The sequence below is a fragment of the Mastigoproctus giganteus genome, chromosome 7 (assembly GCF_048544385.1).
Source record: "Mastigoproctus giganteus isolate SK-2022 chromosome 7, ASM4854438v1, whole genome shotgun sequence".
NCBI lineage: Eukaryota > Metazoa > Arthropoda > Arachnida > Uropygi > Thelyphonidae > Mastigoproctus > Mastigoproctus giganteus.
Genome location: NC_143581.1, coordinates 130,302,449 through 130,330,309, shown reverse-complemented (window position 1 = coordinate 130,330,309; position 27,861 = coordinate 130,302,449). Strand labels below are relative to the sequence as shown.

Below are 27,861 nucleotides of genomic sequence, written 5' to 3'. Positions count from 1 at the left end.
ACTTCGATATTGTCTTATTGCAATATAAAATTTCTTCCACAAGGTCAAAGCGCAGAGGTTTATTGCATTATGTTGAAAAATGTTATTATAGCCTTCTTTTCTTAAAATTCCTTCAATTCTGACGATGTCAACCACTCCAGAAAAACAGAAGTACCCCCAGATCAGGACGGGACCACCACCACCGTGCTTGACCTGAAGGCACTAAACAATGTGGCACCATCTGTTCTTCAGTTTATCGACTCACATAACTCTGCGCTTGGATCCAAAATTTCAAGGAGCTATTGGTCCACAGTACGTTTTTGCAATCTGCAACTGTACAATGTTGATGGCTCTTAGTCCAAGCCAACCGTTTCTTTTGATTTTTCGGTTTTTATAAATGTTTTCGGACTGCTACACGACCATGAAGAACTCTTGTTAATTAAGACAGACGAAGTTTTACAGTAGATGTAGACAAGGGAATTTCTCTGTTCCTATTGAATGCGCGGTCTTCCTGATCGTGGTTGTCCTTTAAACCCCCAATATCCTGGAATTGTCGAATGGTAGATTGTACTCAATTAAAAGAAACATCTAGTGTTTAGCTAATACTTCTCATGGAATAAGTTTCTTTTTACAGAGTTATACTAACTCTTCTTTTTCAACACTCAGTTCCTTATTTCTTGCCATGTGTATCACGAAGCATAAACACTACACCAAACACTTTTTCTGAATGACGAGTGTGCTATTTTATAAGTTACAGCTCTTATTCATCGAATTATGTTATTGCGAAACGTTCTACTTAATAATAACAATAAGAGCTTAAAACAACGTTCTACAACATTTAGGAATATTTTACAATGTTCTACTTCATTCAAGAATCTTCTACACCTTTCTCGAAATTTCTTAAATATTATTTAATTTTTTCCCCCTATTTGTATACATAATAGACCTATAGGCACTAAATGCCTACAGGTCTATTTTTATTCAATATTTTTCAATGTATGAAAGCAAAAAGGATTTGAAATGTAAACCTGATATATAAATTTATAAGTTTAATGCTCTCTTTCAAACTAGTGCAAAAATACACGCATAAAACTAGTCATCATCCATTCACAGTGCAACTCCAAATTCACTAAGCTAACTGCATTCATACTCTGCTTCTCTTCGTTGGAACAATCGTCCTCCATCTCCTGAAAATCACAACCCATAGAAATGAAGTCCAGCATCAACAAATTTCTTCCGGTTTCCCAATCCTCAACTTATTTCGATAATGTGGATTCCAACAACCATTCGTGTTTAGGATCATCATTAAAAAAAGTATTTAAATGAAACAAACAAAAGAAATCTTAATTTCATACGTTTCCCTGATCCATCAGTAATGGATTAGACTCGTATCGATACTGAAAGCAAGCTCTAAAACAAGCAGGCCGTCTCGGGCAGCGTTCTTTTCGCGTGCACTGCTCGAGGGACGGCATTTTCACAACCACAAGTCCACTTTGTATTATTACATAGTTTTGCTTGAAGGTGGTATTCCATTATTACTGGAAGTGCATCCCACTCTGTCAGATTCCTGGAGCATTCTTCGCGACTTTCGGACGGAATTAGTGACTTCTTCTTATTCTGACCCCTCCCTCCCATTCCCCCGATGGTGAAATCCCCCGTTCCTGAATCAGACGCTCTGTGCAGGCAACACCATTACGTCAACGGCTGGCACCGCGGTGCCAGACCACAGTTCGACAAAGTTGAAATGACTCCGGCCCACGAACGAGGTCAGTCGAGCGAGGAAATGCCGTGGAACAGCTGGCATTTCGCCACCTGGGATTCGAGTGTCGGAGTAATGAAGGAAAGCCACGCGGTGAATGCGATCTCCATACCTTAAAATGAAATAACGGAAATTCGATTCGAATAGTTGTGTTCGCGATGCGCGTGACTAGTGCGCAATGCATTCGCGGTAAGTAGACATTTTAAACGTCGCGAGAAACTTCATCTACGCGCGAATAATTGGAAATTTCAAAATTAAATTCTGGCGCAAAACAGCACGGATTTAATTATCGGTAACGCGAATCTCAGCAACGCAGAATTGAGCGGAATTTGTTAGAGAAACGGACTGTCGAGACGGATGTTAAACGTGCCGGATTATCGCCGTGGTGATGTTTCTAATGGTACGCTTTGCATGTAGCTGGAGGAACGACGATCTTGGACGCTAAAGATATCAGTTGTCACAACTGCAGAAACTATTTAACCGGTACTACGAGTGTGTATACGTTTTCAAATAAATTACTAACAAATATATCGCGCACTTCAGTTTCGTATCAAATCATTCTTGTCTTACATGTTTTTGGGATATTCATGTCTTTTGGGATATTCTGTTTCTGTGTTATATTTATTTATTATCATTAATAGCAGACATTGACAGAATATATCTTAATGCTCAGAATATATCTTAAAGCTTACTTCAGATAAAAGCACAAAATACTACGTAATAATTCATGTAAAGAATAACAATGGCGTCTGAACATCATAGTCAATCACCAGGGATTTTAGTCTCCATTCCATAAGGTCACAGAGACTGGTAGTTTGTTGGAACTGTGATTTCATCCAGTATCCGTTACCGTATCAGAGGTCTAGGCTGATGTACATCGTATTTAAAGGTCTGGTTGAACTTGCATTCATTGGAATTCTTCGTTAATTAAGGGTGGTGTTATTATTAGCCATATGGTGCACCAGCCAAAAAAAAAAAAAAAAAAAAAAATTCTGAGTTACCCTGAGAGAAAGAGAGAGAGAAGGGAATCACCAAGAAAGAGAAGAACGATGATATCCAGCTCAAGCCCATACTCACTAGATGTGAGCCCCTGGGGTTAATCATTGAAGGCGTTTTTAGTAATTTTTGTATAAGTGTTTCTTAAAGCCAATTCTTTTTGTGATGCAAGCGCCCTTTGGTTGTGTGTTGTAAAGTTTGAGCTCGTAAATTCCATTTTCACTTTATGCACGCCTGCTGCATTTTGAATGCATTTTTGAGTTCTCAGGAGAACTGAAATTTTCCTCGGACTAATGAAAGATTCTAAAGGCTTTTGATGTTGCAGATGGACAATTTCCGGGCTGTTGCGAAAACTTTGGAGGGCGAGGTATTTCGAAGAGGAAATTCCATATAATGATATAGAAATTGCAACGGATACTTGAATTTATATCAAAGTTGTTGTTAATTTAAAAAGATATTAATAACTTAGGCGGAACCGTGATTAACTATATTTTTTTATAAACCGGATATAAGACCAAACTATATTGCCGAATTCTTGGCGTTGATCTATTGAGGGAGTTGAAAGTTTCCCATAATATTGTACTGAATTCAGTCATGCTTCTCAATACAGTAAGGGACATTCCATTTTATTTCTACCAACGTAGTAAGGATTATACAGTATAGTAATATCAGAAGAGTGGTAAATAAATTGGACTAATTCCATCTCTTGTTTAAGACAACAAATGCCGACATAGTATGGATAACTTAGATATGGAACGACTCTGAGATTGTGCTCCCCCCCCCCATTTCTTCTGAACCTATTCAATATCATTCAACCTATTCAATATGCACAGATTGTTCATTTACCTACAAGAATACTGGACAATCCTAATCATACAGCCAATACGCTTGATCTTTTTCTCACAAACAACACTTCTAAGTACACGGTCGAAGTGAGAAGTCCTTTAGCCACTTCAGATCACAACTTGGTGATTGTCTCTTCTCCAATGGAACCTTTATCTCATGGCTATTCCCAACCTCGTGTTGTTTGGCATTACAAGAATACAAAATAGGATGACCTGCGAGACTTCTTTTCTTCTTTTCCTTGGTCGGATTACTGTTTCAAAACTTCTCATGTCAACGTTTGCTCAGATCGTGTCAGTGAAATTATTCTTGCAGGAATGGAATCCTTTATCCCACACTCCACTTTAAAATCTCGTCCTTTATCTAAACCTTGGTTTTCGAATAAATATGCTAAGGCTGTTCAAGAGAACAATGTTGCATATTGTAATTGGCTTGTTTGTAATTCTTCAGTTTCATTTTTCTGCCTACACCAAAGCTCGCAACAATTGTAAAGCAGTTATTAATCAGTCCAAACTAGAGTTTGAACAGGCTAAGAGTAGAAAACTTGCTTCTTGCCCTAATGGTAGCCGAGCATTCTGGTCTCTTGCCAAAGCTATTGACCGGAACTTTTGCCCATCTCTGCTCCCACCTCTGTCCAAACCAGATGGTTCTGTTGTCAGTTCAGCCAAGTATAAAGCTGACCTGCTAGCATCCCATTTTTCTTCCAGCTCATGTATTAATGATCTTGGTAAAACACCTCCCAGCATTCCCAACACGCTCCATTCAATGCCTCCTGTGGTCTTCCGTCAAAAGGATATCAGAAGGATTTTGATGAATCTTGATGCTAAGAAAGCTGCAGGTCCTGATGGTATTTCTCCACATGTTCTCAAAACCTGTGCTCCTGAACTTACTCCTATTCTTTGCTGCCTTTTTTTCATTTCATAGGTGTTTTTCCTTCTGCTTGGAAATTTGCTCATATCCAGCCAGTTCCTAAAAAGGGTGACAAATCCCTCCCATCCAATTATCGTCCCATTGCAATTACTTCTACTCTTTCTAAAGTAATGGAGAAATCAATTAACCGCCAACTCTTAAACTACCTAGAAACCTTCCGTCTAATCAACGATCGCCAGTATGGATTCCGCCAGTGTCGATCCACTGGTGATATTCTGGCTTATGTTACCCATTTATGGACTAATTCAATGGAAAGGTTCGGTGAAACACAAGTAGTTGCTCTTGACATCTCAAAGGCTTTTGATCGTGTTTGGCATAAAGGTTTTCTAAACAAGCTTCCATCTTATGGTTTGCAACTGTTTTGAGTAATTGGTTATCCAATTTTCTCTCTGATCGCTCACTGAGGGTGATGGTAGATGGGTCTCTGTCTTCTAACTTCTCCACTAATGCCAGTGTCCCCCAAGGTTCAGTTCTTTCCCCCACTCTTTTCCTCTCGTATATTAATGACCTTCTTCCATTGATTGGAAATCCTATCCATAGTTTTGCAGATGATAGTACATTGCATTCCACTTTCCATTTTGAGAAACCTTCTCCTGCTCAATCAGCTTCAACTTCTCGAAAATCTGCTACCAATTCCTTAAATGCGGATCTTCAGGTAATTCTCGAGTGGGGTAAAGACAACTTAGTTGATTTCAACCCTTCTAAAACTCAGTCTTGTCTTATATCTCGCAAAAAGGATTCTTCTGCTCCTATGCTTATCTTTAGTGACACTCCGATTTCTAGGCAAAAGGATATCTCTTTTGGGGATTACCCTGACTTCTAATCTCTCGTGGCACAAGCACATCACAAATATTGCTTCCTCTGTATCTAAAAAACTTGGACTTGGTTTTCTCTTTCGCTGTCGTCGTTACTTTTCTTCCAAACAGCTGCTCACTCTGTATAAATCGCAAATCCGCCCTGCCATGGAATACTGTTCCCACATCTGGGGTGGTGCCCCCAAAACCTCTCTCCGGCTTCTTGATTCCATTCAGAAGAGGGCAGTTAGGTTAATTAATGATTCATCTCTAACAGAGTCTCTCCACTCGCTGTCTCATAGACGTACTGTTTCTGCTGCATGCCTCTTCTACAGATACTTCCATGGGCACTGTTCTTCTGAATTGGCTTCTATAATTCCCGCTCTCTCTCTTTCAAAACAGTCCAAACGCGTGCCGCCACCAGCCGACATCCATTTACTCTCCAACTTCAAACCCACAGAACCAAGTTTTCATCTTCCTCGTTTATTCATTAAACGGCCGTTTTCTGGAACAGCCTTCCTTCATACGTAGTCTACAGAAGTTCAAGTCCAATGTCAACAAATATCTTCTCTCGTCTTCTCAACCTCCAACCCAAGCACGGTACTAAGTACTATAGGTTCTAATACCTCTCGTGTTTGTGGTTCACATAAAAAAAAAAATATTTGGTTTGTCTGTTTTGCTACATGAGAAATCTTACTTGAATTTGTATTTATTTTATTAGAGAGATCCCTTTTCCACATAAAATTCAAGTATTGAAGATTCGTCAATTTAAACCAAATGCTTGGGTTCTTTCTCACAATGTTTTTTAGTATTCTCTGTTTTCCTTCTTTATCTAACCCATATAAACGCGATAAGCGTGCAGTAGTTCATAACGTGCTGATAACAGCGATGACTCATCCAAGAAACTTTTGTTCAAAGTCAACAAAGTAAATTTCAGAGAACGGAAGTTTTCACAAAAGAAGCGGAACTTGGGCACTTACATGAGTGGGAGAAGTCAATATGACTAAGCGAGACAAAGATGACACCGATAAGAGCGAAAAAAAGGGGAACCAATCTTTCTGAAAGCCGAGGAAAAAAGTATTTTATTTTCTCTGAGAGAAGACATTCTTGGGATGTTCTTAGCAGCAAACTAGTTAGGTTACGAATCGACGTACAAAGTGAAGGATAATCTGCAGAAAGATATATAGTGAGTTGATGGCGGATATTTGAAAAGTTTCCATTGTTTGTGAAGTGCAAGGTTTGTCACCCAAGATAGAGGAGTGGAGTACACTATTCGCATCAGAAGCAAAACTGTCGAAAGAAAAGAAACAGCAGATGACCGTACACAATCCTGATTTATTTCGGTTAGTGAGTCGGTTTGAGGTTAATTAAGCAAGCAAGTTAAATGCAGTGAGTGGCCAGAGAGGAAACAACCTGTCCTTAATCGATTACCACCCATTTGGAAAAGACAGACAACAGGACGGGTGCTTGCTTACAAGGTCTTTATATAAGTTTAAATCAGATAACTTTGAAATGTCAATAACAACTGTTTGAGCTTTCTCGTGCTACAATATACAAAGCGGGTAATGAAAAAAACCGAGTGAATGCAGTTGTGGAATTCATTTTGGTAACCATTAATGGCAGAAGGTTTAAAGTTGGTAGCCGATAGATTTGTACAGTACTCTATAAAAGGTTTGACGTATGAGAATAAATGGATAATAAAAGTCTCTCTTTTTATAGAAAAGAACAGATTATGCATTTACATTCTGCTGGAAAAATGAAGAATAGCTAAACAAAAGAAGGGTAACCTGAAAATACAATTGAAGAAATATCGTCAGGAGGGAAAAGACCAATATTAACACTATTCACGATGCTTCTGTAATCAGAATCATAAAATCAATATCTATCAATTATAATATGTTTATTCTACTGTACTGAACTTCTAGTTCTAAATTTATATACCCGATCAACCGCTGGGCAAACACACATCGAGCAGTTATTTTAACGTTAAAACTAAGAAAGCCAGTGCAATAAAAATAAATCTAACTTTACTTTAAAATAAATAAAGAACAGTTCAGTTAATGCATACAGCTCGATACATTTCAGGCGTGTTCGTTCGTTGTTCTTTTCTCTATTAAATTAATTGAATATATATTTTTTGTCTGCGATGAAAAGAAGTGAGAAGTAAATATAATTATCAACTTATCAATTAATTACTAAGATTACAACTTTACAAAATACTTAAACGCTCTCTAATACTCTCTTCCCTCGTATTACGTGTTCACAAGCGATACCACGTTCACGAGTGTTACTTATGAATACACGCGAAAGCTCGCACGGAATGTCTAAAGCTAACAATATTCCATCAAAACCGTGTTTAATCCACGAATTTCTTTTTTTCATACAAATTGTATGGAAAAAAAAAAAGAAATAACTGACGGATTTGGAATGAAATTTGGAATAACTCGCCAAATCTTTCTAAAAGAACCAAACCTAAAATGTCACGAAAATCCGTTCACTGAGAGTCGAGTTGTTGATGCGGATGGACATTGTGAAGACAACAGGCGTCGATCACATATGTATATACATATGCGAACGTGCCTAAAAATAGGAGAAAGAAAGAAAGTACATTAGAAATATTGTATAATATTCGGGAAAAACTTAGGGAAAAATTACGGGTTATAATGCTCCTATTTTCGTTAACTGAAAGTTAAATTATTGAAGGAAACAGAATTAGTGAAATGAAATGCGAATTCGGCATTTTTACGATATTTCTACAATATACTTTCCGTGAACTTTTTTTCGATTTCGTTCATTTTGTGGTTCTGCCATTTCATGTAAATTCTGTATTTTAATATAAGTGATCGTTTGAAAACATCTGTAACGTGAATGGAAAAAAATTGGCATTATAAAAGGTACACGTTCAAAAATCAATTTTAATAGTTGCGAAATAAAATTTTATTTTCCTGAAGTACTCAGTACACTTTGGCTAAAGTGCTTCTTTGGGGAGCTCCCTAAAACTTCTTGGTTCAACAATTCGTACCGTCTTCAGAATGCACGCACCCTTCAACTATATACAAGACATTTTTGTAAAACACAAACCAGGCCAAGAAAAAATATTCTGAACAGCTAATGAATTTCTCCGCAGTTTAACTGTTCCAAAGATCAACGGATTAAGAAATGAACGGCGTCTCGATGCAGTTGTGTTCATCCTCGGTAGTAGGGATGCTCGCAGTCTCAGTCTCGTTATCGATGCGATAAGATCACAGTGCTCACTGAAATAAAAATTTTAACCTTTCTTTTCTTACTAAAGAAAAAAAACGGATAACACGTAGCAAGTAATGGATCCATCCATTAAATTATAATAAAGTGAGTAAGAACTGGTTCTTACTCCATTTGATTTACAGACGCATCCAGATAAGTTTATTTTAATTACGAAAGAATAAAACGTCAGTAGAATTTCCTGGGTTGGGTTGGGGGGGGGGAGGAGAAGAGATAAGTAATTTTTGAAAGATATTGTAAAAAAAAAAAAAAAACTCAGTAGCACATCCTTTACGATTTTCACATTCCATGAAAAAAAAATAGCAGTGACAAAAATTAATATTTATTTTTCTACATAGCACTAATGGCATCTATGGCTTTCAAATTTCGTTTCTCTCAGTAATTTTTCACTGGCAAACAAATACAAGTCCGAGAGTGCTAAATCTAGAAAAGAAGGGGATGGAGCATAACAATTCGTCTTACATATGACAACTCGGAGTTCAATTTATTCAATTCTTTAAAAGTCCTTCATTTTTTTCAATTGTTCTAACAAGAATTCACTTTTTTTTTTTCACAATTTGGACGCAAACTTTTCAGTCACCCCTCGTATATCTTACCTTTTGCCCTAAACATAGGAGTTAAAGGTCTAAGCAGGAAAATTGATTCCACCAGGTGGGCATAATCATTAATGACTTAACATGACGTGATTACAATGAGGATGATACTTAGAAAAGAAGAAATCTTTATGTTTATCTTTATCGTGTCTTTACTGTACAATAAAGATTTCTTCTTCTTCTTCCAGTAAGTGGGGGAGGGGCAACGAAATGTGGCGGCGTTTATTTCACCCCAAAAGGGGTGGCCAGAAGAAGTAAAAAGGCTGAGAAACGCTGCTTCAGAATATTATTTAAATGTGGAGCGAGTGAGAGATTGTATAATATTCAAGAAGGAAATTTGATGGGAATGTAACATAAACAGAATTACTGGGACGCTGTTGACATTGAGATTTATCACGGGTCGTTATATATCATATTTTTGTACAAGACGATGTGGTTTTCTTTCCGTAACTGACACTAACACAATTACTTTCTGTGAAACAGTCATCGTACTTCGCCCTGAAACTACAACTCCTAAACCCTCTCAGGCAGCCAAGTAATGCAATAGCGTGGCACTTCGGAGACGTGTGCTCAACTGCCTTGTCACCGGCATGTGACACCCCTCTGAATATTACCAGAGATGTTATTTATTCTTATTACATGGGCGGTTACTTGACAAAAGCATATTTCTCCTGAGGAAGAAAACACTTTTTCTTAAGCCAGATTTAGAGAGAAAACGTGCTACAGCTGACCAACTTACTACAAAATACAAAATGGTTGTTCCTCCCCCCCCCCCCCCCCGCTTTCCTCTAGTCCTCTCTCTCTCTCGAAAAGAGAGAGAAAGAAAGAAGGGCACAGTTTGCTTATGTTCAGAATTTATCTATTATACATTCTTCATAAACAATATTTGATTGAAACCTCTGCAGAGGTTTTAGTTATCAATCGTCATGTACTGTATCTCCTCCTTAAATTTGGGTCCGGTTCCCGGGAAAGACGGACTAGTCCGATCTGGCTGTTTGCACGGGGTTCGCGCTGGCCTCGACTTCCCTCATTATACGTAATAGGTCTAACGTAGCCGAGTGGTCAGGGGTTCAAGCTCGTGACTGCTAAATACGATTAATATTTGTATTGATTGATTTATTGTAAACTCCACTGACCTCCTGGTCATGCCGGAGTATAAACAAGAACATATTCGATCGTTTTAGTTCGTGAAACTGATCTCTAAAAGACAGATGTCTGCTTATTCATCATATTATGAGAGGTGGATTATGTGGTTTCATCACCGGCTTTTTGATATTTCGAATAGTTGGGATCCATACAGTGCGATCTTGGCTGTAATGGTGGTTGTGATATTTTAAGCTAGTTAGTTGTTTTCGAGTTCCATTGTGCACGCATCGACTAATTTGGCCAGAGCGCCCAGTTTAAATGGTACTGGATGTAATCTTTCGTGCATCATCATGCTGGTTAAGGATATTCACGGATAAATAAAGACAGCGTGGCTTATGCCACGCTGTCTGAGAAACCAGGAATAATTCACTGGGAACATTCTGCTCCATCCACCCGAAATCGGCCATCTTCAGTGATAAGTGTGCCATATACCAGCATTTTCGTTTATATAAATCTGTTTTATAGTGAAAAGAAAACCCAAATTTTGTGAAGGACCTTGAACTCATGACAGTGGTGGTCGAAATAGCAGAAATCTCTTTGGCTAGTCTCTCAACCGAGGAACCGTAGTATAGCGGACGACATTTGGCTCAAACAATATGGTGCCTCACTGTATATGGTCTTAAGAATGCGGGAATACTTAAATAAAGCGTTTCCGCATCGTTGGATAAGGAGAGGATCAGATGCTGGACCACTGGAAACGGCCACCGAGAAGTTTTGGTTTCTCCATGACGATTATTATAGGGGGGGATAACAAAAGACAAAGTAACCCAAAACAATATCGCAACAACGACTTGTTATTTTATCTGGCCTAAAAAAAACAAACATGAAAATATAGTACTTTAAGACTGGAAACCTCTATGCATCTGATATCGCAGCACATCGAGTCGTTATTCGACTATGAACCTAACCTAATAACGATCCGTAAAAAATAACAGCAATAAACAGACCTAAATAAAAGAAAAAACAGAATGAAAGAGTGTTAGCAACTCGCGAGAGAGCCATTCTTCGAATAGAACGACTGCTCATTCTTTGACCTGACATGTCGTCAATCGAATAGCATGTCGTGTTCTTTGCAGTGGTTCGCTCGAGTTGCTGCCAGATAAGAGCGATAAGTGAACTCCATTACTTGATCTAAGTGATTACTTACACAATGTGATCTCATTATTATTATACGGGATATAAAACGCGATTTAATGTATTGCTGAGGACAATTGTAAGCTTCGATAAGCAAGATCCGGTTTCTAATTTGTATCGATTTATAATGTCCAACTTGACCTGTTGATTACATGGTGGGCTGTAACATAGTGGATTGATCCGTTGATTAAATAGTGATTACGAACTTAGATCCCTAAGTCTCCCCCCCCCCTCCTTTTTAATGTCATTACTGAGATAGCAAGTCGGAATTGTAAACGAAATGAATGTAGTGTGAAGATTCTTTTGGCCAGGGACAGTCAAAGAGTATAAAAGGAAGTGAGGGCGGGTTATCTTCTCAAATCAAGCTTTCTGCTTCTTTATAGTGTTCAGAAATGATAACATACATTGTGCGCAGCCTTCCTGGGAAGTATCACCCAAATCCTGTAGGTGTCTATACCCATTACAGCAGTGTCACACAAACTGGTTTCGGTCCTGGACCACTTTTGGTTCCTAGTTTTACCAGTGAACTCCCAAAATAAAATATTCTGGTTTATTGTTCTCAATAATGAAACACGAGATCGACAAAAAAAAATAATAAATTTCAAACCCGCTTTCAAAATTTGCAGATTTAAAAATAAACCTAACACAGTATAATAAATTAAAAATCTATACGCGTGTCTGTCTGTCTATACACCGTTCGCTACAGAATCGTTTATAATCTCAGCAAAGGTCTCGAGATTGTTTGCAGTATGTGGCTAAAACTAATACTAAGCTTGGCTTCCAGAAATGTTACAAAATGTCTCTAACAACTTACCTTCAGAATTAGCATAGCAGATAATCTTGCTTCTTTTTTCCTTTTTTTGTAATTTGTAATTCAGTTTACCTTCCCGCATTCCTCACGGACTTGTCCGCGGAACGCAGTTTGCGTTTCACTATATTAAAGGACGCAAGCTTCTGATAGAGGTGTCCATACTATCCGCTGATGATGCCCACTGCTAAATCGCATCTCCATCTTAACCACGATACAACACGCACCGCCATTTTGATACTGTAAAGTAATGAATACGCGAACACCAATCTTATTTCATTTCGCCCGCGTGTGTATATATATACATAAACAAAAATTCTGGTTTGAAAATATGCTGTAACAAATTGTTTTCATCTGATTTGTTCTCTCATTTGACGGTCCCTTAACTCTGTTACTTCCTGCCAAGCATAAATTGATTTCTGAGGACCGAACTCTCAAAAGGATTCGTGAAAAGCTGTTCCTACAATGCAATTGAACATCCTTACCAGCGGGCTACACTCGAACACCCCATTTAAGCCACTATGACAACAGAAAATCTAATTTTCTGCTTCAGTGTTCGAAAACTTTTTGCGCATCGATTTCAGTTTCGAAATGTACTTGTTTATGAAGACGAGCTAAGCCCTCCAAAACCACCTTGATCCATTAGGTTCCAAAAATAAATCCTTCAACGTTTTAACGAAGGAAAAACTTCTTTTGATTGGTTCATCAAATAATATATTTATTTAATTCTTTTGAGATTTTTAAAAGTTTTTAATTCTTTCTTTGGAAACTAGTCAAGGAAAGTTAGCAGCTTGGAGATATATTATTAGATACTCAACCTTCGCTGTATTTTGCAATTTTGTATAATGTAATGTATTTGATTCATTCCGTATTTCGGCACGTTATTATAGGGTTTATAACCTGTTATGTCCCGCATAAATAATTAAATTAATTAATTTAAAATGATTCTTTTAAAATTCATTTCAATAAGTCGTTCGATAAGAGTAAAATGATATTGTGTCTTTAACTAAGCAGAATCATTAATTAAAATCTTTTTTTAACACTTAGACACCAAACATTAAAATTCTGAGCCAGTACCCACTGCTATCTGAAGTCGTCTTTTCGTAGTTTAAGTTCTGTAATAAATTTCGGTGTTCTCAAATTAATAAACATCTCTCTACTCAATATTATTCAAATGTAATTCTTGCTTCATCTGTTCAAGTATTATTTTGTGTCCCTTTTTAAATTGTTACTATTAATAAGTGCATTTTGAAATACTATTTCTTTATTAATGATACGCATCACTTGATCTAGAGATAATCTCACCAACTGGGAAAAATTCCACTTAAGTATCACCCAGAACGAGCTGTACGGGGAGAAAGATCCAACAATTGATGCCCTGCTGGTGGACATGGCTACTGATTCCATCGTTAGCGTAGGTAAGTGTAGTTATATCTGCATCTCAGTAATTACCATTCTCACCAGTTTTGTTAACCGTATCAATTTCTTTCACTCGCATCGTAAGGGGGCTGAGTGACGATGCCACGCTGAGAAAACAGGATGTTCCGCTTTGGTGAATGATCAATGGGTGGATGATGAAACAGGTAATGCCAAGAATCTAAAATTATTAAGTCAAAAGCGCGCATCTTCTTAATTTGAATTTCTTATGGCACGATTAAACCACGACACGAACTTCTACAGCAATTATCACCCGCGCGTTGCACGAATAGCGAAAATTAATGGCTAATTAAACGTTTCCGACTACTGGCAGCATTCCCGTCAGATAACCTCCACGGAGTACTTGGCTACTTCACGGTCGAAGTGGAGTCAGAAGTCTAAACTTCCGCTTGGATTTCGCAACTGTAAGAAGAGCAGCAGTTGAAATAACAGAAAAGCAATACATTCGGAAAACTGAACGAGTTCTTTTGAATATTTGACACAATGCACCCATTTCTTTTCTGCTCTCTTCTTCTTTCAAGTTTCCCATTTCTTATTTTTCCATTTTTTTTCATTTGTCCAGTGTTTCCGAGGCCAAAAGAAATGAGTGTACATTGTGTTTGTAAATTGTGTGTTCTGTGGGCGGTTTGGCATTGCTGAATGGAAACCAGAGTTTCCGGGAAAAAACCGTGCAATCCTCGCTCAAGGCCGAACAACAGTAAAAAACAACAACGACAAACCGTCCACAGAACACGGGATTCGAACCCAGGCCTTTTTGTCAAACGATGTGGAGGAACTGCGGTCGTAATGCACGCTGCAGGGGCTTTTCTTTCTGGTTGCTTAAATATTCTCTTATTCAGAATTTTTTTCTGCAGTCGTCATAAAGATGCGCGTGAGACTTTGTAAAGTAGTTTGGCAACGGTATGAAACTGTACCCACCGAAACATTAAAGGGGGGGGGGGGTTGCTTCCACGCCAATTAATCCCCATATCAACCGTTATAGCTACATAGCCTGGCTACTTTATTAGGACCTTAGCTATTAGCGTGTTCGATTGCCGATACGAATTGATACGCAGTGATTAAAAGTGGCACGAGGAACATTGGACTATTCATATAATAAAAATTTTCTTAGTTCCTGGAAGGATTGAACACACTTTTCCGGTTGATCCCACACATCCAGTGCGATTGAGATCATCTGGTTGTGAACCGACTAAGGCAGATGTTTGAAGTCATTGCGTGTTCCTCAAACCACTCTTTAACACATTCTGCGCAATGAACGGATGCATTATCATTATTATTATTATTAAATCAGTTTATTTCCCAAGAAACCTTGAGTCACCCTGGGACGGCTCTGTGCCAGAAAGGTGTGAATATTTACAGACTAAGGTGCGAGGAACACATGTACAATAGACAAGAGTACATGCGTGCTCGACCCGAGATATTTACAGGATTAAACATACAAAAATATACAAAATAAACAGTAATATACAAAATATAAAAAAAAAAAAAACAGTCTGTCTAGAAGCAGGTGAGTATTATAAGTTCATAATCTGGTAGCAGTCCTTGAGGATTTCCTTCCTGTAGGGCTTGTCTTCACAGAACCTATCAGGGTGGATCCTAAATTTATTGAAGATCCGAAGACAATTGGCTGGAAACATGTTCCTCAGGGAATCAATGTTGGACAGCGTAAGGCGTAGAGGGAGACAGGAGTCGGGGTGCTCCCCTCTTGCCCTCTTGCTCCCCTCTTGCCATCGGTATCCAGAGATTAATGTGGATACCGATGGAGCATCAATTCGCCTCGTTATAAGCCGTGCAAGCCTTGAAGACATTTTTTGTCATGATGATATGTCTCCAGGGAGTGGTGCCCAGATTTGCTTGTAGGATAGATCTGGAGATAGTTAGGGGGGTGGCCTACCACCCTGTTCATCCATCTAAGCAACCAGTACTCTAAACTGAGATACTTCTGAAGGTATGAGGCAGGTGCAGATGACCAAATTTCTGAAGCATAGAGAGGAATCGGCGTAATACACCTCAGGATGTGCCGAAAAAGCAGCGCTGGCTGATGCACACCAACGAGCTCTTGCCCAAAGAGCAGCGTACATCTTCTGCCTCATCCTGGCAAAGTGAGGCTGAAATGTGAGCCCAACGTCCCAGGTGAGGCCAAGATCAGTATGAGAGGTCACCTTTTGCACCGGTTCCCCACTCACAAAGATTTGGATATCATTTTTGGCTTTCTTCTTGGTGATCGTCAGTTGTGCTGATTTAGAAGGGCTCAGATGCAGCCCTATTGTGGCAAGATAACTTTCCAAGCTCAATATTTGTCTAGAAGCTTGTTGGTTGATATCATGAATCTGATGATTATGATCTGAGCTCACGTAGTACTTCAGATCGTCGGCATAAGAGACAAAGTTCGGATTCTGAGCAAGGAAAGGCTCCAAAACTGCTGCAAACAGGATAGCTGACAGTACACTTCCTTGTGGAATGCCTCTTGAGACGTCAATAGTTACTTGAAAGTCATTGTGGGTCACAGACAGATGTCTAGGAAGTAAAATAGACTTCAAAATTTGAAGTAAGGTTTCCGCCAGGCCGAAGTAGTGTTTCAGAATGGTAAAAAATAAGCCGATTTTATGTCGAGGAATATGATATCAATCTGTGATTTGTTGTTAAGGGTGCGCTGAATTCTGAAGAGGGTATCCAGAAGATTGGTAGTTGTCGATCTCCTCTGTAGAACGGTATGCAGGTACTCGGGCCTGTGTGCAAAGCAGTGCTGGGCAATTGTTGGCTGAATTACTTTTTCAAAAATTTTGAGTAAAGAACAACTGATGGATATTGGTCGCAGGTCTTTAGGAGATTTGGGTTTCTTGATCTTTGGAATGGGCTTAACATGGTAGGTTTTCCAAATTGAAGGAACTATTCCAGATTGCAGAATTTGTCGGAAAAGGTGAGGGAGAAGGTCGACTATATATGGGCTGCAAATTTTGATAATAAAGAGTGGGAAACCATCTGGACCTACAGTGGCTTTGTTGGGTAGTTTATTGATGACATCAATTAGGGTCTCTCTAGTTATTTCTATTTCAGACAAGTGTACCCTAGGTAGCCAGTCCTCCTGAGAGAGAGAGGAATCAGAGTCAGGAAAATCTGCCTGCAGTAAGTTGAACTGTGCCCATTCCTGGACAAGCTTTTTGTCAATGGCTAGATGATGATGATGATGTGAAAGGATCCTTCTACCACTCTTCAACCTATTGAGAACAGCTTGGTTAAGGACCTGCGTTTTCTTTTTCAAGAAGCAAGCTCTTTCTTTCTTAAAGATGGAACGGTCTGAGGGAAGTTGAGTTTTCTGCCATTTCCGGTAGGCCTTCTGCTTCTTGATGAAAGCCATCTTAGTTTCCTTATTGAAACCCCGATTCGACCTGTTACCAATCCTGGTGATTCTGGCTGCACCCTGTAGCGCAATTAACTTAATAAATAAATTTTCTGTTTATACTCCGGGACGACCAAACGGTCAGAGGAGTTCACAAGATAGACAGAATACAAGAAACAGCACCATATTCAGCAGTCACGGGCTTGAACCCCGGTCACTCAAGGCACGTGTACTTATGCACTTATGCACCCGCGTACATAAGTACTTATGCACTTATGTACCCGCGCGCCTGACCACTAGGCTACGGCGGCCTCATCTTGAAAGCATCCCTGTACTTTCAGGATGACAATGTTTCATCTTTATCAATTAGGATAAACATGAAAGTTGCCAGGTGTACCTGATCCGCAACGATGTTTAAATATGCTCGGGCATGGTGTATGGTAAGGAAACATGATCCAGACCTAAGAGATACATATGTGGTGTGATGAAGGCATCACACCACATATGTATCTCTCTTATGTCTGTATGGATGTGGATGTAAATGTGTATTGTAAACCCTTGGCACCACCATGCCGTGACAGGAAATTAACCGTTAGAACAATCTCGATCGGAGCAGTAGTTCAATCAAAGACAAGACAAATAGAAATGAGGAAAGGTCATTCCATCTGGCATTTTAGTGCCAAAAGCGAAAATATAGGTAGCCATGAGAAAGATCAGCTCCGCAGGATAATAGACCACCACTATGCTCCGATTGTTTGATCATAGCAGAGTGTCAATGTCCTGTTACTTATATGCAGAGTGATTTAACCCACAAATGCGGTAAAAATATTTATAAATCATTATAGTTCTAACCGTGGTCCTGTGATGCATCCTGAAGTACATTTTATTTTAAATATTCTCAGCTACTGCGATATAATCTATGATAGGTAACATTAACTTAGTGAAGAAATTATCAAAATTGTTAGTTCTGTGGTTCAGATTGCCTGTATTCTAGGAGACAAGTGAATATGTTCGTAAAATCTTTAGGAGCAGCAAAAGCTTCGGCATCTCTACCACCCGATTCAATATAACTGGATTAGCTGGTAGATTGAAAAGTTACTGAATAAGCTGCAGCTTGTTGAAATCGCGAGTAATATTGTAAGAGGGATTGCAGAGCAGGAAGCACAGGATTGTGGATTGTGATTAATGGTTACTCTTCAGATGGGTCTAATATTAGAAGTAAGATTTTCCAATGATGGGTTCTAGGACCACTGTTGTTTCTGATTTTTATATATATGTAACATTGACCAAGAGATGGAGGGAATGATGCCGAAATTTGCAGATGATATGAAAATTGAGAGGACAGTCGTCAAGCAGCACTCTTTCAGGGTGAGTTGGATAGGCTTCAAAGATGGTCAGAAATGTGGCATGTACCTTTTAATGCAGTCTTAAATTTGGGGAATAGCAACCCAAAAATAACTTTTACACTTCGTGGGGCTGAATTAAACACAGTACAGGAGGCTCGGAGGGGATTTGGAAGTTACGATTTATCATATTCATGGTATCCTCTCAATGACCTTTCGAACATTTGCTTGTAGAGATGGATAGGTCGCTATCACACTGTATAAGCAATTGTACACTTGGAATGCTGTGTCCTGTGGACTCATCTTAAAAAAAAAAAAAAAACATCGAGCTTCTTGAAAGGATCTGAAAGGGTTAGATCTGCAAAAGTGCAAACACAAGCACCCGTACGAGGAGAGACTTCGATTATATGGACTAAAAAACTTGGTAACTAGGCTACATGGTGTATATAATGCGTATTTACCATTAAAAAATACTCCACGAGAAGGGTTCCAAGTTGGATGAATAGTGAAGTTGCCACATTACTTGAGCAGAAAAAGGTGGCATGGAAAGGTTACAGAGCAATAAAAAGTACTGAAGCGTATAACAACTACAAGATGATCTCTAATAGAGCCACAGAAAAGGTTCGACAGGCAAAGGCAGTTTATGAGAAATCACTAGCAAACAGAGCAAAGAGGGGGGGGGGGGAATAAGGAATTCTTCACATATATAAATGCCAAGAAGAGAAGGACAAACCAGATCAGACCTTTACGTAAGGGAACGGGAATAGTATTAAATACACCAGCTGCCATTGCAGAGGAACTCAACAGTTATTTTGCAACGATATTTACAAATGAAAAGCCTTTTGTGGCAATGGGAAATTGTGGGAGCGAAGTTAAAAAATATGTAATTAATGATATTGAAATTTCGCAAGATTATTTAATGAAAAAACTTTCGAGCCTACAGACCAGTAAGGCTCCTGGAGTTGATGGAATATACCCTATAATCTTAAGGGAGACGGCAAGCGAGTGCATTGTACCATTGGGGCTAATTATGCGAGCATCACTAGACTCTGGGGAGATTCCCTTGGATTGGAAAAGTGCCAATGTATCTCCCATACATAAGGGTGGTTCTAAGAGTGAAGTGGGAAATTATCGACCTGTCAGTCTGACTTCAGTGGTAGAGAAAATCATCGAGGCAATGATCAAGGGTGGAATTCAAGATCATTTGGATCGAATTGAAATTCTCAAGGATACTCAGCATGGTTTTGTAAAGGGAAAATCATGTTTAACAAATCTGGTTCGCTATTTTGAAAGGGTCACTCACGAGCTGGATCTAGGGAATAATTTCGACATTGTTTATTTAGATTTCAGCAAAGCTTTTGACTCAGTCCCACATTAGCGGTTGCTTTATAAGCTGGAACAGGTTGGAATCACTGGGAAAATCCTTAGATAGATAGAAGGATGGCTTCAGGGCAGGAGGCAGAGGGTTGTGATAAATGGCTATTCCTCAGATTGGGTTGATGTAAGAAGTGGGGATTCCCCAAGGATCAGTATTAGGATCACTGTTGTTTTTAATTTTCATAAACGACATAAATGAAGGGATAGAGGGCGTGATGTCTAAATTTGCAAATGATGTTAAAATTGGTAGAGTAGTTAATGATTACTGTCAAGCTGAGTTTCTTCAGAGAAACCTAGATAGACTTCAGGAATGGTCAGAAAAATGGCAGCTATGCTTTAATTCAACAAAATGTAAGGTATTACACCTGGGAAACAGTAATCCCAAAATAACTTATTCACTTGGTGGTGTTCAGCTAAACCCAGTACTGGAGGAAAGGGACTTGGGTGTTACGATAGGGTCAGACATGAAATTCTCTGAGCATTGTAAACAGGTTGCACGGAAGGCCCATGGTGCCCTATCGATGATCTATCGAACTTTTGCAAGTAGAGATAGGGACGTGATAATCCCATTATATAAGGCTTATGTTAGACCACACTTGGAATACTGTGTTCAAGTATGGAGACCGCACCTAAAGAAAGACATGGAGCTTCTTGAAAGGGTAGAAAGAAGGGTAACTCGCCTGGTGAGATCGGCAAAAGGGCTTCCTTATGAAGAAAGACTTCGAATATGTGGGTTGCAGAGTTTGGAAACTAGACACCTTAGAGGAGATTTGATTGAGGTGTTTAAGGCTCTGAGAGGCATCAGTAAAATGAATGAGGACGAAATTTTCAAGGTTATAAATGATGCTAGAACTAGGGGACATAAATTCAAGTTACGGGGGGAGATGTTTAGATTGGACTGCAGGAAGTTTTATTTTAGCCAGCGAGTTATAAATTACTGGAATAAGTTGCCTACATGGGTGGTAGAGGCCAACAGTTTGGGGAAATTCAAAGGTCATCTGGATAGTACCTTCGGGTCAGGGAAGCGCATAGGATGATAGGTTTAATCTCCTTCTCTTTTATTAATTATTACTATTTATGTATTTTTTGTTTATCATTGTTTTATTCGGTTTTTTTTTTTTTTTTTTTTGGCTGGTGCAGCATAAGCCATAGGCTTTCTTGCACCATGCGGCCATTACTAATACTAATACTGTAAGGCTTTGAGAGGGATAGGGAAATAATGAAAGCGAAATTTTCACTATTATAAAAATTCCAGAACTAGAGGCCATAGATTCAAATTACGTAGAACAATATTTAGCCTGGATTATAAGTTTTCTTTTAGCGAGCAAGTTGTTAATTACTGGATTAAGTTTCCTACGTGAGTAGTTGAGGGGAAATTCAAATGGATAGTTTCTTGCAGGAGAAGGAAAACACAGATTATTTATTTTCTTATGTGTATCATTAATTTTTATTATTAATGTTATATTTTTATTTAGTCATTCAATTTGTTTTTTTTTTTTGTTTAGTGCAACAAAAGCCTGTGGCTTCGTTGCACTCTCTGGCTAACACTAACTAGAAAACTGAGTAGCTAGGTGTGGAGTTATAAACATTAAAATCATCAGAGGAAAATGACATTACTGTTAGGAAGTTAGAGTTGGAAAAAGTCAAGTTTCAAAGAAAGCATCCAAAGTTGTTGCGGAGTTCGGTGAGCGATAAAACAAAAAATTAGTCTGATTTCATTATGAGCTTGGTTATTATTGTTAAACACTGATCACTTTCTTATGACTGGAAAACTTGGAGATGAAATTTGTAATACCTTCAGGATCGCCCAAAAAAAAAAAAAAAGACATGTATGCCCTCGTCATGCTCTAGGTGGACTCTAATGCCGCGCTATCCACGCTCCGATGTATCCGTATGCACTTTTATTTGTTGTAACTTTATGTTTTTGTATCTTCACCAGTGGCTGTTTAAGGCCGTATTATTGTATCTGGCTCTATATACAATGTATTTGTCTGTCTTTTATGTTTCATCTCTGTATGTAACTCATGTCCTCTAGCTGCATAGCTGTAAAGGGACATTCCTTCGGAAATAAATTGATATTAATAACAATAATAATAAAAGGAACTTAATCCTCTCCTGGTTTTTTCACGATACAATAACTCTTGGCTTGGGCTGCCCTTGGTTTCACTACATTTAACTTGTTGGAGAGGTCTGAGTTCGAGTGCCGTCGACGACTGGAGGAATTTCTGAAGTCTTCTAGTCCTCTTTACTCGAGGCTGTAGTTAGATGATCTCAGGACGAGGGAGTAGGGTTTTCCTCCCCCATCACAATATGCAAATCGGCTCGTGAACACATACACTTCTATAGACGTCATACACAACATGAATATACTTTATGCGCGGGAATCATTAAAGAAAATAATAATTATTATTATTGCTCTTATATTATTTCTCCCTGATTGAGGGTTCCACCTCGTGACGGGTATTGCTACCAAGTACACAGGATGGCTGTTGTTATGTCTGATGTTACTGTTGGTCGAGGAACTCTCTGACTATCCTACAGGTGTTCAGGATTGCGACTTTCTGGAGTTCCTTGTAGGAGTTCGCTGGGAGCCCTATTGCTGCTAAGCTGTTATGTAGGGTCTTTAGCACCATACCGGTGGTTGACACGATTATCGGGATGGTCGTTACTCGTTGCATATGCCACATCTCCTTGATCTCCTATCTTAGGTTTGTGTACTTCCTGATTTTTTCCTCCATGGGTTTTCTGCAGGTTGCAGTGTTGGGTACCGCTATTGTCAATCAGTTAGGTTGTGAGGACCCATCCTTACAATAATTTAATAAAGTTTTGTTAAATATTGGAAGAATTAATTGTTGTGTAAATAGTTAGTTTTCAGCTCAAATAATATGTGTTAGGAACCACTGGAATTTGGAAGTTTATTCCAGCCACGCCTAGCTCTAGTTATATCTTGTTTGTAAAGGATTCCTTAAGCGAGTAAGTAAAAGTATAATAGACCGAAACAAATCCCACTTAAGACAGGAGCATATACTCTATAGAAAGGGCACTGAGTGCGGGAGTGGCCCTCTTAAAAAATTTCACGGTGCGACTCTAGCAGGTGTGGGCGATGGTAATGGATGTGATTGTGAGGTCACAAAGAAGGCCTGAAACTTTCTTAGTTGACCGGAACTTACGTTTATTTTTCTCGAAAGTGCCAGAAATTTCCAGACCAACGGAAGTTCGGACACAAAAGGATGGAAAAACACGCCCACGGAAATGAAAGGAGACGAATAAGAATCACGAAGGAAAGGATGTGGAAGTCAACGATTGGCCAGGAAGAAAGCGGAGGAATTTTTGAGAGAACGAAGAGAAGGGTCTGAACGATTGATACTGGGCAGATTCGAGAAGTTGAGTTTTGGGGTGATTCGGAAAGAGTCGTGGTCTAGTTTGGGTGGTGGATGCAGGCCTGGGGAGATGGAAGTAGTAGTGGGAGAATTGTGATAAGAACTCTAGATAAGACTAGAGTAAGGAGGAATGTTCACTTGTAGATATTGAAGCAGCATGGAGGGAGAAAGGAGATATACACTCTGAGAATTCTAGAGGTAAAGTTTAATCAAATGAGCTGTCGAGCGACTGGCCTACTCGGAAAGCACCTCAGTCCACGGAAAAAAATGCAGACTAAGGAAGAATATAGGATCCTGAATTAAATCCAGCTGCGTAGTACCCGGTAGGGAAACATCAGAAAGATTACCGTGATCCCCGGATGGACGACCTTCTGCATTCCAGTCCACGCCTAAGACAGACAGGAAGGTAAACCGAGCAAGGAGAAAATCACGTAAGTGTTAGGAAGTTTTCTGAGAATAAATGAACCTAAATTAGTAAGGGCAGGACTATAGGAGAATGCTATATAGTTATGGAAGGATGTCTAAGTGATAAATATATATATATAAGTGTACTGTACTAATGTAATACATAAAGATAATCAGACTAGAGGGTGGCATAAGAGTAATGTAATTAAGGTTCAGTAGTATATAATTGGAAGTGAAGTTCTGTATTAATGTTTAATAGAAAGAAATGACCTATTAAGTAATTAAGAATTATTAGCGATTGGGTAAAGGTTTCCTAACTAGTGTAGAGTTAAAGGTTGAATTTTGAATTATTGTTAATGTTGATTTAAGGTGAATATATCTGATTGAAGTAGGAATTGATTAAACAGGTAGGCTATTAAGGAGTTGTGGATTAATTGATTGGAAGGGCACTATTTAATTTGGTTGATCAATGTTGACTGTTAACCTGGCTATAACGAAATGTTTGATTGAATAAATGTACTTTCCTTACAATTTTTGAAAACGAACTCTTAATGACTTTGTTAGCCAGCTCATTGGCTGATAGTTGGTCGTTCATTTATACGGACTGTTTAGGAGTAGAGAGAGAGGGATTGTGTGAGGTGAATACCATGACCCATCGAAGCCTATGTAGAACATCAAGAGACACAATGTTATAATATATAAGAATATGTATTAGAATTGGATAATTGTTGGTGAAATGATTTATTTGATATCACGATATATACACATTTAAACGTTAGTAACATAACAAGTCTCCAACTAAATATTGTATTCAGTTAAATGTTATTGCAAGTTTTCTTATACATGATATGTCAATAAACAATGTTATATTCTACATTCATCTGTGTGTGTCTGTTATTCCGAAACTCAGCCAGTCCAGTGGAAGAATACCTAATATAATTGGGGTCCCCGTGAGTCTGGGATTTTCTGAGATCAATCAAGTCAGGTGTTAAAGTGGGAGGGGTTTATAAGGGGATATATAAATAAAATAAATATAATAAATAAATAAATATTAATTAATACAAAAAAGAAGATACAATAAGATAACCTCATTTACCACCCCCACAAGGTAGCCTTTTCATTCTTGTCCACAAGGGGTTATGTCCGGTCTATTGTGCGGATTGTCCTATCCGTTATTATGATGCGGTCCAAGTACAGCTTGTGGTTTGGGGTCTCTAGTACTGCCTGGGGTTCGTTCTTATAGTACGGTACACTTTCTTCGATCAACTGGTATTTCTTTGCTAGCTTCTGATGTATTATCCTGGCTACCTGGTTGTGTTTATGAGTGTACTCAGTTTGGGTGATCACCTTGCATCCCGCAGTGATGTGTTGGATCGTTTCTGAGGCCAGGTGGCATCGTCGACATGTGTCATCGGACACTCCTTGGCGATGTATTTTCTATAGTTTCTGGTGTTTGATTACCTAGTCTTGGATAGCGAGCATGAATCCTTCAGTCTTGGGGAAGAGTGTACCGCTCGTGAGCCATGCATTGAAAGCAATTTTATCTACGTGTTCTTGATGGAGATCATTGTAGTGTCTTCTCTGCCCCATCTTTCTAGCTTCGTTTGTGCTTTCTGGTTGGAGGGGTCTTCTCGCTTAGGTTGAGTGGGTATACCGCTCGTCTATTTTCCTTATGGCCTGGTGGAGTGCTGCTCTGTGTTTCTGGAAGTAATCCTATAATCCTTCAGATTAGCAATCGCTGTTTTCTGTTGCTCGATGAGGCCTCTCAGGCCCTTTCCTCCTTCTTTCCGAGAAACTGTCAGTCTCTCCACGGCTGACTTCGGCTGGTGTTGGCGGCTCTTGGTCATCATTGTCTTTGTCTTTCTCATGATATCCTCCAGCTCGGTGTAAGTCTAATCTATGACCCCGAAGGAGTATGTTAGCACTGGGACGGCATAGGTGTTTATGGCTTTAACTGTGTTCCCGCCGTTCAGCTTTGCTTTCTGCAGGCTTCTGATTTTCTAATGGTATTTATTATTATTATTATTGTTGTTATATAAAGTCAGAAATTATCTCCTAATCACGGACTTCTCTGGAAGTTAAAGGGTTGTGTTCGTTAGTTCCAGAACTATTCTCGCATATTTTAATGATAACAGAGTTTGTCCACCCACATTCAAACTCTCCTCCGCCCTTCTTAATGTAACTTGCACACCAGTTTCTCCCACCTTTTCAAGCGAAGTTTTGTACAAAAGTTATTCTTCTTTGATAGCATTTTATTTTAATGATTATCTAAATGTAGAGTTTCACGTGTATTTTTTTGGGAATAGATTCTTATTAAGGGTCGCAACTCCTAGTATTAATATTAGATTTAACCTGAAACTTGGGATTAGCTTTCGGAGGAATCCTTCACTAAACTTTCCAAAGATCTGTTAACAGCTCAACGAATATTTTGTACTTTCTTAAGAAGACTTTCAGTGCACTTAAAATGTGAAGATTAAAGTAAACTGAACAGCGAATTTGGAGAAGCCTCTGTTGGCTTCAGACGCATTCACGGTAAACTGGAAGAACATCTGAACGCTAATGGACGCACTAACATGGAGCTGATCTCTCTCTCTCTCTCTCTCTCTCTCTCTCTCTCTCTCTCTCTCTCTTTGTGTATTCCCCCCCCCCTCCGCATCAGCCATATTCTTTCCATTCGATTATGAGCCATGATCGATTATGGTCATCACTACTAAGAGTTGACGTTTAGAAAATAAGCTCCGATTTTTGTAATAAATGACAACCAAACATTTTGGAGGAAATCTGTTTGAGATCTACTCGTATAAGACTCTGAGAGAAGATAGTAAAATAAATAAAGGCAAAGTTTTCACCTTAATAAATGATTCCAGAACTGAGCGCCATAAATTCAACTTACGAGGAAAGGGATTTAGACCGGTTGTAGGAAGTTTTCTTTTACCCTAACTTATTGGAGTTTAATTACTGGAAAGTTACTTCTGCGGGGAAAAAAAAAAATTAAAAGTTAACTCAACTGGATTAAAGAAGAGAAGGGAAACCATAGGTTGTTTGTTTATTTTTTTTTTATTATGTATTTTATATATTGTTGGCTTATTTTTATTTGTTTTTATTACTTTGTTTAATCCAGGGAATTTATTTAATCCTTTAATTAATTAATTAATTTAAATAATTAATTAATTAATTAAAGTCACATGTTTTGTTAATGTGGATTCCTTGCACTATATTATTAATACTAAACAAATAAATTTTCTGCGTATATTTGATTCTGCCACACACAAGATCAGATTAGTTCACAATATAGAGAGAATACAAGAACATCGACGTATTTAGCAGTCATTTAGGTTTGAACCACATTTAACTGGAATGCGTGTATTATCAAAAATAAATGTCACAATAGGATCATCCGGAAGATTAATTCATCTACTCCAGTGCATTATGTTTGTGTTCTCTGCTCGATTTGACTGCGTTGCTGGAAAACGGGCAACAGCCGAGTTTCCGGGGGAAGAACCTTGCTGTCTATGTCTGAGGCCGACTAACTCAGCCACGGAGTGAAAAAAGCCCATAAAAGTTCCTCTCCTCATTTAACGGGATTCGAATCCGGGCCTGGATGCGTGTACTACTGAGGAGAATGGGACAAGAGAAACGTACACAATTTTCACCCAACTTTCGCTCTCGAGAGCACACAAATCCCTGCGCTCTATGGTTTAGCGGCACGAATTTGAACTCTGTTACGAGTTCAAATTCGAAATGAATAGTGGCGTGAAATGAGATGAGCAAAGCAGTAATAAAAGTCGAAGTTGCACAATGTGTGAATTCAGTACAGTGATATGCATAAAATGTTAATTCATCGTAAATTAATATCTAAGGGAACTCGGTTCTTAAATGCAATTTAAACTTCGTAGTGTGAAATGCAGTGAGATATATTTAATTGGATGGGGAAACGATAAACTTATGAATATGAACTCCATGAGTTATTCAAGCAAGTTTTCTGGATACCAGTGACTACTGACGCTACCTTTTTTTTTATATCATAATAGAAAACAGGTTGGTTAATGCTCGCGGTGTGTTACATTTCAGGCGCGCTATATTTTTTTCTTCTTAAATTCATTGAATTTTTTTCTTTAACTGTGATTAATAGAAGTAAAAAGTAAGTATAGGTGTCGCCTTATCAATTAATTACTAAGAACTAATTACTTAAAAATTAATTACTTTATAGAATATTTAATTCTCTGAACTTAGCCATTCTGTTTAATTACAATTGAATAATTTTTTTTTTTTTATTTTCTTCTCCCGTGTACGCCTTTCTTTGTTTTTAAGTCTCTTCTCTCTGTATTTTCTCTCT

The 27,861-nt window shown here is 38.6% G+C and overlaps 1 protein-coding gene across 1 annotated transcript in view; it reads left to right on the top strand.

Annotated features, from left to right (window-relative positions):
- Positions 1–27,861, top strand: part of LOC150083199 (extracellular serine/threonine protein CG31145) — a 197,429-nt gene that overhangs the window by 131,149 nt on the left and 38,419 nt on the right. The window contains exon 4 of the mRNA XM_090377902.1: positions 13,537–13,661. Within this exon, the coding sequence (XP_090234028.1) occupies positions 13,537–13,661 (125 nt within the window). The remainder of the gene's footprint in view (positions 1–13,536; positions 13,662–27,861) is intronic.